We start from the raw sequence: 21,970 nt of genomic DNA, 5'->3' as shown, positions 1-21,970 counted from the left end.
TTAGAACTAAGCTAAAGTTACAACAGGTAAGCTTAAAGACTACAAGGGTAGGTAAAAACGATTCGTTCTTTTTCCCTTTTTCAAGCTTCAAATATAATTCTTACATTGTACTTTAATTCTAATCAACACATAATAAAATTACACTTCTGTGTTAAACACGAAATATAAAGAAGTAATATAACGCCCAGATGCAAATAAACATTTAATAAAAGCTAGAATAAAACTCTTCTTACATCATGTACAAATTGTGTTGCCAAATTAAAATGAATTATAAGTTGCACTAAGATAGTGAATCAAAATAAAATTATTAAAAAAATGTAACAGGTAACATTGCTTTTAATTTACTTATAATTAAAAACGAAACCATTAAAAATACAACAAATATTAAGCGTGACCATACAAAAATAGAGTGAACGAGATTCGTATGCTACTTGGTTCTCGATCATTTGTGAACGGCTCACCTTTAGCCCTAGCTGTTTTAAATTTTAAAAATTTACGCAGAACTACAATTACACAAAATAGCAAAAATTGTAGAATCTTACAGGAGAAAAGTTTTTCCCGTTTAAGTTAAGTGAAGGTAAATCAACTTCTCCAGATTTTGTTTCTAGAGTCCTAGAAGCTGTAGAGAACGAATCGGTTCATAGGCTCATCCTCTCATCTTCCAAGCAGCCAATCAAATTAAATCTGGTGAAACACAGTGCCTACTCGATTCGTTTTTAAATATTTAATTATATTATAATATTATTAAGTATGTATAACTTATTCTGATTGTTTAAGTGTAACAAAGACATTCTATGAAAGCACTGTGAAATGCATGGCTAATATAAATTAGGTAGTGGTGATAATCATAAGATTTTTCTACTGACTAAATATACAGATCGTCCGCAGGACAAATATACTCACTTTCCTCCAAACTTAATAAGGTATGAAAGTGATGGTGTTTCTCAAATTACAACATCAAAATTGGTTTGATCTACTCACTTGTTAAGCTTTCTCCAAAAATATTACGTCCGAAAAAAAGGATACTTGAAACTCTACAACCATCTTCATTGTCCTCTATATTTCTAAAACTTAATGAGTAATCAAAAGTAAAGTAAAGCAATCGCTTATTATTTTTTTCAAGCAGGTCTTAACGTCTAACTACCAATTAGGTATCGTGGACAAGAATTCGATTGTTGATGGGCGTTTGACGTGAACTGTCAAGTTGAAATTTGCTCATTATTTCGATTTTTAGTGAAAAGGATTTTGCTTAAATAAAAAAACTCATTTATATTTTCATGTAACATTTATTGCATACATCAGGTAGCAAACATAGCCAACTAATATATTATAAAATAAAGGAAATACAGTCGAATAGGTGTACGATTGTTTTTAAAGAACAATTGGATATGTCATGTATATATTATTGTCAATGGTCAATTTTATCGAGCAAATATTTATTTTACAAACGAGTAAAGTCTATGTTGTTTAACTTCAAGTGTATATTATTATTATTATTATTTTTTTTTAATAATTTAGAAGACAAATTCCAAACTTACGACGAAAATATCCTCAGAATGTTAGTTAAGGTATTGAATTTAGAATATTGCATTATACTTCAGTATTAAAAGTAAAAAAATTGAGGAGAAAAAATGAAATTTTCAACATATGTTTTTAGAATTTATGTTTTATGTATGATTTACATTAGAATATTCACCACAACTACGTTAAAGGAGTAACAACGCTGCAATGAAATGTTTCTCAGTTACAGATGTGTCCAAAATTGTATGTAATATTTAAATATATAGCTAACTTTTACATATATATATATAATTCGTGGTGTAAAATATTTATGTTTTTAGAAAATAAGTAAATAAAGTATACATATTTTTAATTTTATTTGAAATGTACAACTACAAGTAGTGTAGATCACCTGCAAGAAGTACGTAGTTTGTTCAAGTGTGACATCAGGAATCATATCCAGCTGGGAAATATTTTCAATGTAAAACTTATTTATTATTACTGAATTCAAATTATTAATTTGAAAATAATCCATGGAAAGGCTAGTAAAAAAAACTTATAAGCTCATAAAGACTTATAAAAAGGTAATCGTATAATATAAAGTATCGATATAATATAATAAATACTTTTTTTGTTAACATCACTATCGATCTAAAATGTTCCCCATTGTTTGGTTTGCTTTTATATGTATGTACATATGTATGTATATGTTATAATGTAGAGTGTTATTCTAATATAATTGTAATAAAATTTTGCAAACTTATTTCTGTAACAATAAAGGTAATAATATTTATGAGAGAAGTTGCAAAATTATTTATTTATTTCTGGCAGCTAATAATTTCTTGTCGGTGGCCACATTTAGAAGGTATAATAAGAGTAAATGGTGCTTGTAGAGCACTAATTTTTAGTTTTTAACCTTTTACGGGATAAATTTGTTGTCTTATGAGAGTTTGATAGAAAGAAAAAACCTTTATAATATATATAATTTTTGTGCATTTAATATTATAATTATAATAAATTTGTAGAATATACTCAGTAAAAAAAAACCTTTCAAAATTGAAACCTCCGTGCACATAGTTTCGCCATTTTGCATGGAGATATTATAGTAAAAAATGAGTGAACAAAAATGGTTTAATTTGCAACTTCCCTATACCAAAAAGTATTTAAAAAATTACGGCAAATTACGGATATTCATTTTTATGTTTTATTAATACGTTTCTAAAATTTTATTTTGTGCTTTTTTTGTTTTCTATTATTGCATTCAAAATTACCCGATAACAAAAAAGGAAATGAAATTAATTAATTGTATGTTCGGAGTAAGTTAAAGTATAATCTAAATGTTTATTACGTATTTATTTACCTTTTCCTGTCAGAAATAGTGATCCATTAAAGATTATAAAAGATATAAGTATAGCACTCATACACCACGGCCTCCTACAACTTTTTTGAGCCATCAATGTATTATACGGAAACTAAGGATTCAAGATTGGCAAGGAATCGGTCAAATAAAAAACGTCTTTTTGCCAACGTTTCCACAAATATATTGTCCTCTTCAGGGCCTGGATATTACAAATACAAAACAATTTACAGAGTCAGTAACATTGAAAATCAGTAATACAAAATTAAAAAAGTAAAATACAATAAATTCATTATAATTATTGAAACTTACGTGGGCTATGCTGGTTGTGGTTGAGTTACACAAACTAAGATTCAATAATTATAAAGAATTTATTGTATTTTACTTTTTTAATTTTGTATTACTGTTTTCTATGTCACCTACTCTGTAAATTGTTTTGTATTTGTAATATCCAGGCCCTGAAGAAGACAATATATTTGTGGAAACGTTGGCAAAAAGATGAGTTTTTGTTTTTTGATTTGACCGATTCCTCGGTCAATCTTGAATCCTTAGTTTAACAAATTTACGGTCACGAAACCTATATATTCTTTCTATAAAGAATTGATGGTTCCCAAGTCATACTTGAAATACCTCAAAAAGTTGACTAGGAGGATAACTGAACAATTTGGCCAGGTCTAGTTACACGATGGTATCCACAGATTCTGAATTACTGCAGTATTGTACTAACAAAGCCGTGACAAATTGCACTATGTAAGGTTCAAAGTTCGACTTCTTTTTTTTTTTTTTTTTTGCAGAAGAAGATCTTATGCCTTCAAAAGTTTTTTGCTCAGAGAATCTAATTTTAATTTATTCTTGTAGGTTGGCGAATCTACTAGATTTAGGTTCATTTTAAAGTGGCGAGCTATATATCAGATATCTACGTCTAAAGTAGTATTTATGACAGGTATAGGTATTACATTTATTTAACAGTATTATGAAAGGCTAAAGCATGCGATGTATTAACGTATAAACTGTTCGATTTATGTATAGGTTATAATCGAATTATGTTCAAAAATACAATTGTATTATTTTGTGTCTTATATTTTCTTCTTAAATTTCTATTATCACATAAATATTTATTTTGCTTATTAACTAAAAAAAAAGAAAAGAAAAATTCAAGTCCAAGGCGATATACCGGGTAACCTATTTTAAGCGTATTCAGATTAAGAAGGCGCACCAACTAGATTTTTTTTTTGTTTTCATGGAATTCAGATTCATTTCTATAATAAGTGAGTTGTTTTTTTGTATTTTGACAAAGAGTTTTAGGTGATAATGTACTCCTGACTTACAGTATAAAAAAATCTAGTAACTCACACTACCATTTCTCGACGCAATTGAATTTTCAAATATTAAATTCCTATCAAAAAATTCAAATTTTTTTTTTAATTTAAAAATATCTTTACCTTGCGAGTATTTTTTTTCACCCACTATACATAATTATACCACACTTGCGATCTCTTCTCCACACTATAATAATTGTACGTATTAAAATAAAATTCTAACTTATCTTCTAAACAAAAGAAAATTCACAGACGAACGCGGCAAAAAAGGAAACCCATAATCGCCTGGCTTATTTATTGGTAACTTCCAAGAATGTCAAGTTATCGGGTTACATTCTTTGTTATAATTAATAAGGTTATTTTATTAATCTCTTTTCTAATTCGTCTTTTTAAGAAACATCGATATATTTACAATAGTATTAAATATTATATATTCATAAAAATATAACTTTAAAGAAAAAAAAAAAAAACTGATACACGAATATTACATTTTAATAAAATTTGAATGACTAGCACTTTAAATTAACCTATCACCAGAAACAAGAGCCAAGAAATTTAAATGAAAAAACAAACTCATCTCTCTAACTTTAAATAATTTTAACTAATGATGAATTAATGCTAGTTAGTTATTTTCTTAGTTTTTTTTTTTTAATATAATTTAATCCACAAATATCATTTATTATAAGTTGTAACCTTAATTAAAGTGTCAACAATTTAATAGTGAGGCTAGTTTATTTACTAGTTGCGTTTGTGACACTATGTACGCTTTGGTCTCCCATAACATGTTTACCAATTTGACATCAGACTTTTCATCCATGACAACATCTTCGGAAAGTTGAGGTGAAAATCTTTAAACAAAGAAATGTAAATATAAAATATACATATATACAAAAATAAGTGTAAATATACCCATAAATAAATGAAAATTTATCAAGATCCCAAAGACTTTTGATGAATGGACGACACATAAATGGCAAAAGGTTGATAACAACCTTCAGGGATTACTGAACAGACTAATACCAAACACGAACAATACTAGACTGGGTGATGCATTCGTTTGCAGCTCGAGGTCGATATAGACCACAATATACTCGAACATTACTAATATTTAAGTTTTTACACGTAAAAATTTAGGTATTAAACATATTGTACTAGGCTGCTATGATCAAAGGTAAGTGATTTAAAAATTAACTCGTAAAATAATAATAATAAACAATAAAAATGACTAAGACTAAATAGTTACCTGAAATATGGCACACCAAGCATCGAACAGATTGCTCTAGTTCGATCAACCACTCGTCCATCGGCCAGAGTTGCCTGATCAACCAATACTGCTTGCATAGATTTAACGCCTGACACCACTTTTGCTGTATCCCAGAAACCGGACGGCCAAAATATGTCCATAACGTCCGACTTGTGTTTTTGTGAACAAGTAAAGAAAGACAATTTTATAATCATGTCCAATAAAACAATGATTTCAGTAAAGAGTTCTTATAGCAGTTGAGCTATCGTTGTGGTTGAGTTTCTTTAAGGATGCGTTGGATAAAATGAATTTCTGGTTTAGGAGGACAAATATCTTTATGAGGTGTAACACTCATTTGTTTGAAATACACTTTCAATATGCACAGGCTCTCTCTTTGGCATAACTGAAGCATGCAGAAGGCTTAGTGGGTTAGTTAGTAGGTTAGGCCAGTTCCAGAATGGCCTAACTAGATGTTTTCCACGACAGTTATCCCCCCCAAAATTACCGAGAAATATACTGAACAACAGAACAACAAGAAAGTTCTCGCTAGGATGGTAGATTTTGTCCAGTATGTCATGTGCTGGAACATTTAAAAGTGCTCCAACTTCTGTACTGGAAATGATGCTTGGGGTTGCCTCTGCATTTCGATTCTAGCAGCAGAAGTGCTTAGATAAATGAATAGGGAAACCTTATTCTTCCAATGTTCAGTTTTGAGGAATCCCATTTCCAATGATCTTTAGGAACGTGGATTAAATCCACCAACTTATTACCTCTAAGGTGATAATCCAAAATGCCACAGTGTATGTGGCTCACTGTCCCAGGATATATTTTTTTCCAATGCTGAAGAGAACATGAGAATGGCCACAAAGTAAACGCTCACCTCTAATCATTTCAAACAAACCAGGTAGCATTAAAAGCTTAGGCGACTTTTAAAAAACTATCTCAAAAACCCTGATGAAGTTATCCCGCGGCTCACCGGGGAATCCTGGTATCAGGCTAAACGAAATCAAACTGGCCAGGATAGAGTCACCCGCATAACTTGCTCAGAATCAAAGAAGCATCATTTAAGCGTCTCTCTTCAGCTTCGGAAAGAGTTTGGATATACTCTCTAGAAGAAAACTGTTAAAGGCTGTCAGAATGGTGTAAAAAACCAGAATAGAAGAAGGGAACCAAAATATGAAAGTTTCAAAAAGTACCTTCATAGAGTGAGGTTGAGTCCCTGTCGTACTACTCGTATGTACTGAAGAGTAAGAAAAAAACGGCTTGTAATTTCTTGTTTGACTTCGTTTGCAACCACTAAGTTGCCGTATGAGATCTTTGGCAACTTGAAAGCTTGAACCCAGAAAAGTGGAGAGTGCTGTACCAACTAAACCTTCAGTGGAGTACAATAAGCCTCTTTAGCCTTGGGGAATAGCACAGGTCTCCAGTAAACTAACCTAATCTAAACTATTTACTACATTATGATTAAAGCATTGCTTAATTTAAAAGAAAATTACCTTCACCAAAGGAACGGAACCAGTTCCTAACGAAACTACTACGCTCAATTTAACCATTTCACTTTTTCTACCAACTTCTTTTAACGCCATGTTGTATTCATGGATCTCCGCAATGGCGTCCAGTGTAGGATTATTGGCGATAAGACCTCCGTCTACAAAACGGCCAAATGATCTGAAAAAAATCAACATAGAAGTAAATGGATTGCAGCATAACGATTGTACTTCCTCAGATTCTACTTCTAAGAAAAGATACTGTAATCAGGCAGATGTTCAAGTTATAATTTTTAATTGGAAATATCGATTTTGATGTCCCTTTTAGCTGAAAAAGTGCTTTTTACTTATTTTCGTCCTAGTATCAACTGAAAGTTGACATTCGCAAAATCGCTTTTTTCACCACAAAATGGGTCCAACGACTTTCATTAAACTGGGTGAACTAATTTCATGTGTGTGTATGTAAGATCGATAATTTCTAAGAAATACAATTAAGGGCCACTTTTGGGCATCGAGGACACTTTAGAAAGTGTATGTGGCTCATCTCTTTGTTTACTGTTGAAAGGAAGGTTAAATGTAGTTTATAGGGTGCGTTCCACTAAGCGACCACAACGTCCACGCTCACGACCGCGATTTTGCCCGTTCCACTTGCTTGCGAGCGTTGCGATCGAAAACCCAAGTGGAACGGACTGTGGGCATTTTAACCGTTCATGTAAACATTACATATGGCGGCCTCGAAAATAAGTTAGAAGCTTGAAGAGGTTATTTTTTAATTTTAACCCCGTTTATAAGTAGTTATAATAAACTTTATTAATTATTGGTAAAGTTGACTTATATTAAAAGTATATATATATAATTCAATTTTTTATATTACATTTTAGTGTAGTATTTATAAAATTTACGTTTAAATAAAATTAAAATGTCTTTTGTGGCAAGAGTTGGATATTTATTAATAATGCTTTAGAAAGTTCTTTATCTAGTTCCGATAAAGAGTGGAATGCAATTTTACAAAATCGCAATGATAAAAAGCGAAAACTTAGGCCACGTATTATTAGCTATCAGTGTAATTGATCTTTATTCAGATGAAGAATTTAAAAGTTATTTCAGGTAAATGATTTTGTGTTATTCAGTGATTTAGTATGTAAAGGGATAAGTAATTATTTATTTATTTATTTTTTGTAGACTTTCGAGAAACACATTCTATTATTTACATGAAATAATACTTTCATTTACATGAGATAATTTTTTCGGTCGCCATATTTCTGAACGCCCACTTCGATCCAGCTCTATAGGTGGGGCGTTGTGGGCTTCGCGTGAGCGAAAATAGTGACGTCATTAGTGACGTTTTCGCCACGACCACAACGACCGCGGTCGCCAAGTGGAACGCCTGAAGGTATGTTTTGGTCGTTGTGGTCGCTTAGTGGAACGCACCCATAGTAAGTTGGTTGCAAAGTAGGTAAGTGATTTTGAACAGTGAAAGTACCCTACTAATGAGGTCTATTTGTTACCGCTAAATATTAAATTGATTCTTTTTTGATGAATTTACAAATATAAAGTCGCCCTTCATAATCCAATGCGGTTTTTACGCCATAAAAAAGAATAATTCTTATACCAACAGTCACAAATAAGAACTTTCATCACATTTCTCGCAACTTCAAAATAAAATTATCGATTTCTCCATTCGATAAGTTTTATTTTACCTTACCTAAAATAAGAAGGCGCAGCACCAGAAGCTCTGGCAGCCTCCCAGATTAGTTGTTCTCTGTAGGAAGGCAACGGTTCGAATTCTGGACACGTTGTACACTGACGAACAGGATAACTGTTTAAAATATCACCTGGCCCTTCGTAGTTTCTAAAAAGATGTAAATCTACGGGTTTTCTATCAGCCAGACAACCAGCAATCATAAGTCTGTAAAAGATATGGTTAAATTATAAATTACATTTTTACGTTTTTACTATTTTGTTTTTACGTCAGCTTAATTAATTGGTTTTTCAAATATGTTTCACGAAACATTTGGTATATAAATTCGCCTCTTGTGCTCAGTAGTTAAAAAATTGGAACAACATAAATGGTTGTTTAAGATCTGGGTTATCACTTTAACAAATTTCTTTTTATAGCAAGACTACATAATGTTAAGTCTATCATGTACTTTGTTACATGTCATTTACGTCTTTTCATGTTGAATGAAAATAATAGAAGAGAATCATGTTTCTTAGAATTTCCGCAAATCAAAAGATGAATTTATGTCTCAAAATGCAGATCGTGGTTTATTATTAATCATTTTAAAAATGACCTTCGATGAATTTCTGACGAAAAGAAATAATTAGCAATTAAAAAAAAAAAAAAATTGAGTACGTCGAGGAAACAACTGATAGAGAGGAAGCATAAGAGCTCGGGATGTTTCCGGGAGATGGCTCGAGGAAATCAGGAAGTGGAAATCAAAGTAATCGAGAGATAGGAGGAAGAAATCGACAGCAGATGACGGGACGACGTCTGAGAGAGGCTGACTGGTGGAATATATTACTAGGAGACAGGAAATGGACCTGACAGAAACCCATATTAGGGAAAATCCGGATTAAGTACTCTTAATATATATGCAGTACTTCAAAATTTTTACGCTGCTTGATCCACATGATAATATCAAGTAAATAGTTTATCCACGAAAACTTAAGAACCATTTGCTTGAATGATAAAAGAGAAAACCAAAAACAAACAAAAAAAATATAAATATCAAAAAAAAAGAACCAACTTTGGATGAGTAATATCCGCCATAGTTGTGTCAGTGCCCAAAGATTCTTTTAACATTGACTCCAACGGTTCACTGTTGTAAGGCCTGTAACCGGAAAATGTCTGATCTTTCATTCTGAAGTACAAACACAACGCTTCTTTTAATGTTTTTCCTGTAAACAAAAGAGATGTAGCACGTTAGTAAGAAGTCAAGCATGAATTCAAGAGGAAAAAAAAAGGGTGCGTTAACATCTATGGTCATTGGAGCACTACTCTCTGGTAGTCTGATAATCAGTGGACTGTGGAGGCAGCCGTCTCCCTCTAGGAACAGAAAATCTAAGAGCAATTACACCTGAAATTGTATACCACTCAAAGTCAACCATACTACCCCGATTAAGTAAAGGTCTTTCTTCTTTAAAAAAGTAAAGTCAAGTAAAGTAATTGCCTATTTTTTTGTCAGGCAGGCTTTACGTCCATCTACCAATTAGGTGTCGTGGACGGAGGCGACTAGCAAACATATTTTACTGTTAATTTCTTTTTATTAACCATTAAAGAAAATCCAAGGCCTCTAGACCGGGAATCGAACCCACTAAACCAACAATACATCTTAGCTTTGCAGGTCTAGCCTCTTAACCGCTCGACTACCTTTCTTCTTTAAGAAAAATGATATTGCCAGTAAACTGTTGTTAATCAATCGAACTGATTCGTTCATTGATTCAATCCACATCGTTCATTGTTTCAACCATAACACGATTCATTTCAACCATCAGCTTTAGCATTGGTACAAAATACTCTTGTAATGTTGATGATAAGTGCATTAAATATATATGTGTATATAATAATAAAAAAAAAATTGTTTAATTCTATCATTTCTACGCTCTCAATGTATATTAATTATGCATTTTATTTTTACAAGTTCTTAAACTTGTAGACATGCAGATTTTCGATTATAAGAATTCATCGTAATATTTTTGAACAATGTGTGTGATCAGCATTACTTAAAGAAAGAAAAAATAAATAAATAATTAAAAATAAAAGGAAATTTTCAAAGAATGTTCAAATGTAATAACTGCCTCTTCCATATTCCAAAACTGCCTCTTTAATAAATAAATATATTTTTTAAATCATTTTTCCGAAAACTGTATCAACGATTTTCATTAATTTTCGTAAACACATTGCACACATTTAGATCTGAAAGTTTTATTAGAGACATTTTCCGAGAAGAATGTGACATTTCTCGAGATTTAGGACCATTAAAACTTCCCTATTTTAGTGACCTTTAGGAGAACAATGGGCATTTTGGAAAGGCCTGCGTTCCTTGCCCCCTTTTTGGTGGAACCGCCCTTTTAAATACCAACTAAAGGTGACCTTTAAGTGTAACAAGTGGCCTCGTTGTCTGTGTACTACTAGAGGTGCTTCAATATCATAAGTAAAATTCCAATATTTGAAGCAAAACTGTTTCCACAGAATATTAGTTGAATGGTTTAAAATAACAGCATATTAACAAAACAAGAGTCGTAATTTTTCTTAAGCATATTTCATTTTAATCCTATGCTGTTGAAATTCTAAATAGCGCCAAGATCATTCTTTAAAGTTATTAATTTTGTAATAAAATGTTACAGAGTTTGAAAATGATCGGCATACAATCTAAATGTCAGTAAAAAATTGTATGTAAAGCTAGAAATAAAAAGAGCAATTTTATATTTTAATTTGATAAGAGAACTATCAAGTAAGCCACTAGAAATACGCAAATAAATGGAAAACGTTTAAATACCTGCAGCCAATGCTAAGGCAAGAATTCCACCTGTGCTAGTCGCGGCAATCCAATCAAAACAATGCACAATCGGTTTATTAGCAGCTTGCTCTAAATGCAGTAACAGTGTGATCAACACTAGCCCACGAATTCCTCCTCCGTCCAGACACAGCAGGCGACCACCTCTTGTAGTAGTGCCATCTCCTTCACAAGCTAGTACAGAGTCTTGGAGAAGTTGTGAGATGCATCTGGTTGCTGGACCGCTTGCAGGTGGCGGTGGCATGCCGTCATTGTTGCCGCCTGGAGCACAATAAGGTGTACAGGAGGACATTAAAGATGTACAACGTCCGGCACCAACAGCGTGCAAGGTGTATACGATTCGTGAACCATTGTCACTCCCATCAAGGCCGGCCATATGTCTTGCTGTTTCTCCTGCATTGTTCCTTAGAAAAAAAGAAAGAAGTGAATTAAAAGGAAGAAAACCAGGAACCACACGGGTAAGATACAGTTATGGACTTAATGGAGACCAGAAGAAACACGACAATCTCTTACAAGCTATCCTGCCGATAAAGTATAAAACAGTATAAAAGTTCAAAAAAATAACTTTATATTATTTGTTTCACTCAAACCCTGAGAAGATTAGATCATCTTCCTAAAACTGCACAAATTCAGTAAAATAAATAAAAATGAATTAACTTGATTTTTCCAAGAAAGGGATTCTGTAATTTCTTTAAACAGCTGCCAAATGATTTCATTTGGACATGAATATATATAACGTGTGTTAGGCCAATTAGTTTGGTTTAAATTTTTCTCAGGGATTATTAATTTTAAATAGGGTTCTTAAGGAGCTATGTCGTCACGCTTTCTACAAGATTATTATTTATTACAGTCAACTTGAGTAACATTTAAGTTAACTACCTTTTTATTGCAGTTTCTTAATTAAAAAAATAAAATTATTACGTAAATTCCGGCAAGAAGAATTCTTAAGAATATCCGCACTAATTTTTTTGTAAATTTCATTTCGATAACAATAAAGTGAAATGTACCTTTAATATGCATAAATGTATATATTGGATCATTTAAATACACATATTTATAATTGTTAACTGTTTATAACCTGTAAAAAAGACTAAGGTAATTAGGGGACGACTAAATAAAATTATTTAATTACCCATTTACATTCATTATCATAATGAAAAAAATTATACGTCGTTTTTAGTTAAGTTCATGGGTATATTTTTTTTAAAAGAGGAGGGGGCGCTCCATTTAAATTTTATAATTTTTTTATTTTAATAGTTTTTCCCCCAAGTAGTGAATGTTTTTTGTTATTGTTGAATATTTTATGAATAGTATAAAAATAAAGTTTCATAAAATAAATAACCTTTCGATGGAATAAAAAATGAACGTAAAAAAATGGCAGTACTGGAAGGTTTCGTACCTGAAAGCTATTGATGGTTCCCACAATGTAATATTCTCTTCACAATACAGATTTTTTAACTGAATAAACAAATATTATTTAATAAAATAAACAAAAAAAAAATTCTTACAAAAGATCTAAATTAGCGCCGAAGATAGTCAACGCTTGCACTATGGGTAGGTTTCTTTCTTTTACAGCTAAATGTAAAGCAGTGTTGCCATCTTCATCAGAAATATTTGGATCAGCTTCCCTGGATAGTAGAGCGACTGCACATTCTAATCTGTTTCGCAATACCTAAAAAATAATTAATAAAAATATGACGTGTATATTAACCAAAAAATTTAAACACAAAAAGTAACTTAGAGAATGTATAAAATACGACGACGAAATGCATAAGGCAAGCTTTTTAACCTAGGTACCAGGGCCGCATAAACAAAACTTTAAAAAGTTTTAAGCCCAAAATTTACTTTCATTCAAAAGTTTTGACACAATTTACGCTCAGTTAATGTTCAGAACTTAATATTGATTTTATCTAATTGTAGCACGCATGTTTATTGCATTTTTGACCGTTTTCGAACTTTTATCTAACATTAGTTCGTAGACATTCAGTTCGGTGTAGAGATTTCGACTTCACTTAGGTTATCGTCTAGTACTACACTTGCTGACTAAGGGAGCGAGACTGATTTAGTCTATCTCTGATTATAGATGAAAGTCCAAATACAATAATCATGCGAGCTATGAAAGATAAAATCGAAGATATATTCCAGCACTCCGAACCTAACTACATTTTCAACAATATAATTTCGATCGATTAAATACTGACTATACAAATAGAACGAAATGTGACATAGTGGAGAATGTAAAGACTAATTGTAAAGATCTTACATTACACACAAATTTTGTGATTTAAGTATACGTTTAAATATAAAAATAATCGAAGTTATATATACAGTGGTACCTCGGTTCTCGACCACAATTCGTTCCGGAAGTGCGGTCAAGAACCAATTTGGTCGAGAACCGAAACAATTTATCCCATAAACAATAATGTAAACTATGTCAGTTTATTTCGTTTCTAAGCCCCCAGAAATATTAGGCCGTTTTTGCTGGCCTAATTTTTATATTTTATGTAAAAACGTGTATCTAAACAAGAAATAAGATCTAAAAGTGTAAATATAAAAACAACTCGGCTCATCTCGGGTGTTCCGAGTTCCAAATGTTTGTACGAATTTCAGGACAATATTTTCTCGAATTTCTTGGTCGAATACCGATTTGTTCGAAAGACAAGTCGTTCGAAAACCGAGGTGCCACTATATATATATATATAATATATAAACTAAAAACACACCAAACATTGTGGGATTAAATTTTCTAAAAATTAATTAATTTTAATATCTGTTGGGTTAAAAGGAAAAGAATTTTAAGAAATAGTGGGAGAACTCAATGACCTGGAAACTGACCCGGATCTACTTGTTACTCTGCAATAAACAACACAGGTATTCTCCTTAATAATGGAAGGGAATATATGAACCATAAATATTTTAAATGTCATTCTAAAGCAAAGAGAAACTTCTTCATTCAATTCTAATCAATGATTCAAGCAACTTCTGTGTAACAGCCGATGATTTCATCTCTAATACAAAAAAAAAATCATTATTTCATCAGTCTTCTTTTCTAAAATGGGCGCCGTCATAATTAAGGATTTGTCCAGCTTAGCAGTTCGTTATTATACAATTAATATTTATTTTTACTTGTATCTAAAATTTGCTAAATATTTAAAAAAAAAAAAAAAAAAATCTTTATTCAGCTTATTTTATTCAAAGAACTAAGCACTTCTGTATAGTCCAATTTGTATAAACTTCAGAATATTGATCACTCATTTGAGATAGAACACAGAGCCAAATTCTTACTCCGAACTCAACTGTAATTATAGTTTTCATTTTATAATAATTTCTGAAGATTTTGTAATACTTAAGGAATATTTAAACATTTATTTGCAGTGAAAATGCTACAATAAAAAAAAAATATAATATTTCCTCTTTATACTAATAGTGAATATTTAATAATAATAATAATAAGGGAAGGGATTAGCTATGAGGTTAGCATGCTGGACTCCCACGCGGAGGTCCCGGGTTCGAATCCAGCAGCTGACCCTTAGATTTTCTCTTCCTAGGAGCTTCTTACAGCTCACTGTCCGGTGATGGACAGTGTTGTCTGTAACGAGAGAACACTGTCCGGAGGCCGGCAGTGCACTGAATAAAGCTCCGGGCGCCAATAACCTTAGATGTTGACGCGCCTTAAATAATTTAAAAAAAAAAAAAAATAATAATAATAATAATAAAGGAAGGGATTAGCTATGCAGTTAGCGTATTGGATTCCCACGCGGAGGTCCCGGGTTCGAATCCAGCTGCTGACCCTTAGATTTTCTCTTCCTAGGAGCTTCTTACAGCTCACTGTCCGGTGATGGACAGTGTTGTCTGTAACGAGAGAACACTGTCCGGAGGCCGGCAGTGCACTGAATAAAGCTCCGGGCGCCAATAACCTTAGATGTTGACGCGCCTTAAATAATTAAAAAAAAAAAAAAATAATAATAATAATAATAAAGGAAGGGATTAGCTATGCAGTTAGCGTATTGGATTCCCACGCGGAGGTCCCGGGTTCGAATCCAGCTGCTGACCCTTAGATTTTCTCTTCCTAGGAGCTTCTTACAGCTCACTGTCTGGCGATGGGGAGTGTTGTCTGTAACGAGAGAACACTGTCCGGAGGCCGGCAGTGCACTGAACAAAAAGCTCCGAACGCCAATAACCTTAGATGTTGACGCGCCTTAATTCATTAAAATAATAATAATAATAATAATAAAACAGATTTCAGAAAAAAAGTAATACTTACCATAACATGTAGTGCAGTTCTTGAAACAAAATTGACTGCATTTATATCACAGTTTCTATCAAGAAGTGCATCAATAACTTCTTTCGATGATGACCAATGCAACGGTGTTCCACCATATTTCATCTCCTGTGTTTGCAATCATATAAAATATTTTAAACATAATTTTAAATAAAACTGAAGTATAAGGGCAATAATAAAATTCAGTCTTAAGAAGAAAATGAGGAATGAGAGTCCAATGAAGATGTGGATAGATACCCAGCAAGGAGGGGCTGCAAAAATAGACCAGAATGACTGGAGAAAAGTGAAATGAAAAGATCTAGGGGATTATTATTTGAACCAAGTTCATGAACACACACAAAAAAAAAATAATCTAACATTAATTTAGAAAAAATATACGCAAAATAATAAACAAAAAAATATTACGGGCAGTAAATCAAAAATTATTGCATCAGATGCTTGTGCAGCTGGTAAATGTTTAATAGTTGTCGGAAGGTGATGTGTAAGAAACTTAGCATGTTCACGAGCTATCTCTGAATTCTTTAATAAACGATCTATTCGCTTCATATTATTCAGAAACATTAACAAAGCAAAAGGTTCACTGAACTTAATGCACACAGCTTTTTCAAACACTGACTATCTTTATACTAGTGACAATAAAGGTTTGAACATACATATAAATATATATGATAAGTTTTATCGATTTTCTTTCGATACTTTCATTAATAATTACATCTGTTTGTATCGTTAGTTGAACTGGCTGGTTAGTGTGTGGTGTGGGGGTCTGGCCCAGATTTATTTAATAGGGTTTTAAAATATTTAAGATTATAAAACTGTCTCTTGCCTGTATGCTGAACATTTATTGAACATACCAAATTATGATATTGTTTTCTTTCTCTTTTGCTAAATCGTTTAATTTTTTTTATCGATCATTCAATAAAGCTAAGTTTTTTATTCACACAGGGCTGTGTTAGACCTTCCAACAAATAGAACACATGACTTAATAAATAAGAAGAAATCTGCTAACTTACTTGTGGTTGTAATTTTGAATGCATATCATGCACAAAATCGCCCATAATTGCTGGAGCTACCAGTGGATTGTGCGGGGTTGATCCTGAAGGAGAACCAGCAGCTAGATTAACATCAGCACCCATGGCGATTAACGCTGTCACACAGTCCGGCTTATCGGCCAAACATGCTACATGCAGTGGAGTATGTCCGGTGATGTTACGATGATTCAAATATTTGGTATTATTACTATCACCAATACTAGCAAGGGTCTGAACAAAAAAAAAAAAATTATATAGAAATCTTGTATTTAATAATATTAGTAAATGAATTTTAGTATATGTACCGCCGAACCGAGTGATTGTCAAACTGTAGGTAAATAATTTGCCCTAAATGAAAATATTGTAAAACTTTTTACTGCAGATTGAGTCAACCTAGTAAAAAATTATTAATATTATTTTTTAGAGCAATTTTTACAAAATATGTTCATATAGATATTAATCTAAATTCTAAGCCGTGAAGTTGAACTAAATATTGTTCGAAACGTAGGCGTGAAGATTTTTCATTAATAAATTTACCAAAACTGAAGATTTTTTTTTAGAACCCAATAACTTATCAACAACTGCTCAAGTACTTCAAGAGTAATAATAAAAGTTCTTTTACTTTGCCTTAAACTTCCAACACACAGAAATACATATCATTCTTACTAATACTGTAAAGTTGTAAAACTGTAAATTTCCTAGAAATGGTACCTTAAAGTGAAGCAGATTGTCACCCCTTATTCAAAGCAGTCCTAAAAACACGTCTTTTTTAATTATTATTACTATTCAAATAAAGTAATAATTTAATGTGTAAATATTTAAATAAAATCCGTGACGGCTATTTTTTGAAATAATATGAGAAAAAAAAATTAACAATCCAATTTGATCCGTAAACTAGGAATTTTTGCGACATACGAGGGTCGTTTGAAAAGTCCGTACAAAGTCAGAGAGATAGCACTACTGGCGCGTGTCGAGGTTATCTTTAGTTAGTAGCATCTCTTGGAAGAACACATACCAAGTTTCAGCCAGATCGGTCTATTTCTTTGTGTTTGGCATTCGTTTGAATCGAGGAAGTCGAGTGATTTTCAAAAAATGGACGAAAAAGAATTTCGTGTATTGATTAAACACTACTTTATGAAAGGCAAAACGCCTCAGGAGACTAAAGAGAAGCTTGATAAACATTATGGTGGCTCTGCACCTTCGATTAGAACAGTTTATAAGTGGTTACAAAATTTTCGGAGTGGCCATATGGGCAGAAGTGACGCTGAACGTTCTGGACGCCCTGTTGAGGTTACTACTCCAGAAATCATTGATAAAATCCATGATATGGTGATGGATGACAGAAGAGTGAAGGTGCGTGAGATTGCTAGTGCTGTGGGCATCTCGAATGAACGGGTACATAATATTTTGCATCAACATTTGGACATGACAAAGCTATCCGCAAGATGGGTGCCGCGATTACTCACGCTTGACCAAAAACGAAATCGTGTGAAGTGTTGCAAGGACGGTTTGCAGCTGTTCCAGAAGAATCCGCAGGACCTTAAGCGTCGTTTCGTCACTGTGGATGAAACATGGATACATCACTACACTCCTGAGACCAAAGAACAATCTAAACAATGGGTTACCAAGGGGGAATCTGCGCCAAAAAAGGCGAAGACCGTTCCTTCGGCCGGAAAGATTATGGCGACTGTCTTTTGGGATTCGCAAGGAATAATCCTCATCGACTATCTGGAAAAGGGTAAAACTATTACAGGTGCATATTATTCATCGTTATTGGACCGTTTGAAAACCGAGCTGCAAGAAAAACGCCCACGATTGGCCCACAAAAAAGTCCTTTTCCATCACGACAACGCACCAGCTCACACCTCAGCAGTTGTGGTCGCAAAATTAATGGAAATAGGGTTCCAACTCGTTTCACATCCCCCCTATTCTCCAGACTTGGCTCCCTCGGACTACTATTTGTTCCCCAATATGAAGAAATGGCTGGCGGGAAAAAGATTTTATTCAAACGAGGAGGTGATTGCAGAAACGAATGGCTATTTTTCAGACTTGGACAAATCCTATTATTCGGAAGGGATCAACAAACTAGAGCAGCGTTGGACGAAGTGTATAAGCCTAAAAGGAGACTATGTTGAAAAATAAAAATGGTTTACCCCAAAAAATTAAGTAGTTTTTATTTTTGCACGGACTTTTCAAACGACCCTCGTATTTTATCCACCTTAATAGTATATAAGCAAATTAGTACTTAGTAAGTTTGTACGTTATTGGCTGGATAGATGGGTTCACATTAATTCCCTTTCCTACAATTCCCTTTAATCGAATGTTTAAAATAGGAGTTATAAATTTCTGCATTTCTGCAAATAAGTACTATATCGCAAAAAAAAATTCTTAGAGATCTAAATCTTTTTCTAGATTTTTGTAACAACGACATTTCTTGGATGGATTACTAGGAGAGATGTTGACGGCATAACCCAAGAGTACGCGTGCAAGAAGATGAACTGTACCGTTAAGGCATCTAGGAGACAAAATGGTTGGAAAAAGAACTTATGAATGGAGTAGAAAATTTATTTAAGAAACCACTGGTCACATAAAAGTAAATAATTAACTAAGTAAATAGCCAAAAAAAAAAAGAAACTTACAGAGATTACTTCCTTATTGATAGTAGCCGCATAATGAAATACTGTATTACTATCATTGTCCAAATGGCCTAATGAAGCGCCATGTTGTAATAATTTAACAATCATGGGCATATTACCTTCTTTAACGGCTACCTGCAATGGTGACAATCCGGTATCCGCATCCGAATTATTAATATAGCTAACAAAACATTAAATATTAAATAATAATTACTAAAACAAAATCTTTCAAATCTTAACTTCATTCAGTAAAAATAAATTTTGAATTACCTCAGAATTTTAGGTAATGAAATAGATTCAATGAAATTGAAATAAACAACTAGATGACATATACTCCATTTTGGATGTTCCCGAATGGTGGTGCAATACTTTTGAATAATGTTCAGATTCTGAAATCAATGTAAACAAAGAATTATTATACTTTCAGTAATTAAAAAATTAAAACAATTTCCTTCTACTTTCTTTGGTTGCAGTATAAGGAATAAGCTATGAAGTTATTGCAAAAATTCTTGATAAAATTACAAGCACAAAAATCTATGTTTCACACAAACAGAAGACCTTCATACAATTTCTCACGATAAAGCGTAGAATTTTCACCCTGCCCACTTTTGTTCCCACACTCCAAAAGAGCTTGTTTCAGTTAGATTAGTGCATTTAGTCATGCAGAACGGCGACCCGAGCCGCTACGGCAATTTCCAAGCATGTTCTCAAAGTGGACGACAATAGGAGATGATGGGTTCAAGCAAATAACACTCCTTTCTGTATATACCAAGATTTGAAACAAATGCACTCATTGTGAATGCAAATCTGATAAAATGCCCAATTAAAAGAAAATTTTAATCGTTCTATCGATATTGCGAGTAACAAGATCACTGCTAAGTAGCATGCAGCTCAATCCACATTCATTTAACCTTTATCGTAAGAACCTACTCCTCTCCAAAAACTATAAAATAAGGCCTTTAAAAAATTGAGTTCATTTAGTACAGTTCTTTTTCTAAACTTTTTATGAATAAAAGAAAACAAATTAATATCGAAAAAGTGGGAACCAAGTATAGAAAGTCATAAATGGAAAACTAAACATTTTTGAGAATAAGGAAGCAGGTATTCAAGTTTTCTTTTGCATTAGTATCTATATTTTTCATTTTAAATACATATTTTTGTTTCAATACTTACAATAGCAGAGATATTACAAAGCAGTGGTAATTTATCCCTAAAAATGTTGAACCTTTTTTCACATGAATCTCTTTCAGTAGATCTGAATAAACTATGAGAAAATATACATTAATATATGCGCATATTTCACTTCATTAAAACGATATAATTAAAGAAGGATACAAAAAAAAAAAAAGTTTCTTTACCTGTATCCTTGAGAAAGTGATTCTGAACACGGTTTGTGTAATACAATTTCAAATTTTTGAGCATTCCCATTGTTCCCATAAAAAAACATACCTTCATCCCTGGATATAATAATTCTATCATCGTATAAATCGGTTTTCACTTCGACCACTTGTTCTGGATTTGCTTCTAAATTTAACAAATTCTTTTTTATGAAATTTCCTATCCAAGACATTATTTTTTTGTTCCACTTTCTAGGTACTTTGAACTTTTAATAATTAAATCAATAGTTGATCAAAATTTATGAAAATAAACTGCATTTGGAGAGGCTATCACAGGCTTCTAAAATCATTTTTTCACACAAAACAATTAATAATGACAAGTTTTTACTGTTAACTGGAAGCCTAATGATTTCCTAATAAATGTAACAAACTAGTGATAACCTAACGACTTCTGCAATCACCCTGAACTTCTTCCCTTTACACTTAACGTTATTTCCAACCACTACACTCACGAACCAGACCCAGCGCATTCAATATGAATCAGCACCAGCTGTTACTCAACTGCAAACCTAGTGAGAGTTCACACTCCACAATACATTTAACTTGTCACCATCTCTTGAGTGTAATCGAGAGTTATTCAGTTTGAATCGAAGTGTGATAGATCGTGCTAGCTGCAAGCTCCAACCATTCCATTTAATAATTAAAATTACCTAATTACTCAAATTATTTTTAACCAATTTGAAGCAATTAAACGCTACAAACTAGAACAACAGAACTATTACATCAATTTTCTATACTGAAAAGAAACTACTTAATACTTGTCTTATGTTCGAGTTTTTAGAATCAAATTTTGGACATGTTTTCACCGGTAATTTCTGTTCTAAGTTCACACAAATTATATATATGGAAAAAAAAGCAGTAAGTTTTTTTAGTAAACGTTACAACTTGAATGTATAAATGAACAGTCAAAAACAAAACATTTTTCAGGAAGTCTAGGCTCTTTTTTTGTATTTATTTTAATGAAGTGGTCAGCTGATTTATTGGTCAACATAAACTGTCCTTGTCTGTAACGACAAAACACTGTCCGTACGCCGGCATTGCAATTGTAAGAAAGCTTCGGGCGCTAATACTTCATTTTTAAGTTGGGGCACCTTTAAATTAAAAATAAATAAAATCAATTTTTGACTGTAATTGTCTTTTTCAGAATTTCAGCAGCACTTAATTAATAGTACATACAGTGGGTCAAAAAAGTATTCATACA

The 21,970-nt window shown here is 32.5% G+C and overlaps 1 protein-coding gene across 1 annotated transcript; it reads right to left on the bottom strand.

The window, feature by feature from the left end:
• Positions 1-3,626: 3,626 nt before the first annotated feature.
• Positions 3,627-21,829, bottom strand: iPLA2-VIA (calcium-independent phospholipase A2 VIA). Its single transcript, XM_074112755.1, has 13 exons — positions 20,731-21,829; positions 20,546-20,636; positions 19,643-19,761; positions 19,376-19,553; positions 16,719-16,967; positions 15,691-15,816; positions 12,935-13,098; positions 11,409-11,830; positions 9,657-9,807; positions 8,612-8,815; positions 6,916-7,087; positions 5,420-5,589; positions 3,627-5,024 (listed from the first exon to the last, which is right to left on the bottom strand). Exons 1-13 carry the CDS (start codon positions 20,940-20,942, stop codon positions 4,883-4,885), a joined length of 2,400 nt encoding a protein of 799 aa, XP_073968856.1. The 5' UTR covers positions 20,943-21,829; the 3' UTR covers positions 3,627-4,882.
• Between the last annotated feature and the right edge of the window lie 141 nt (positions 21,830-21,970).

This window comes from Rhodnius prolixus, unplaced genomic scaffold (assembly GCF_049639745.1).
Source record: "Rhodnius prolixus isolate KJV_2025 unplaced genomic scaffold, Rpr scaffold_1, whole genome shotgun sequence".
In the NCBI taxonomy this organism is placed as follows: Eukaryota; Metazoa; Arthropoda; class Insecta; order Hemiptera; family Reduviidae; genus Rhodnius; species Rhodnius prolixus.
Note: the sequence above shows the minus strand (reverse complement) of the source record. Positions and strands in the feature narration are given on the sequence as shown.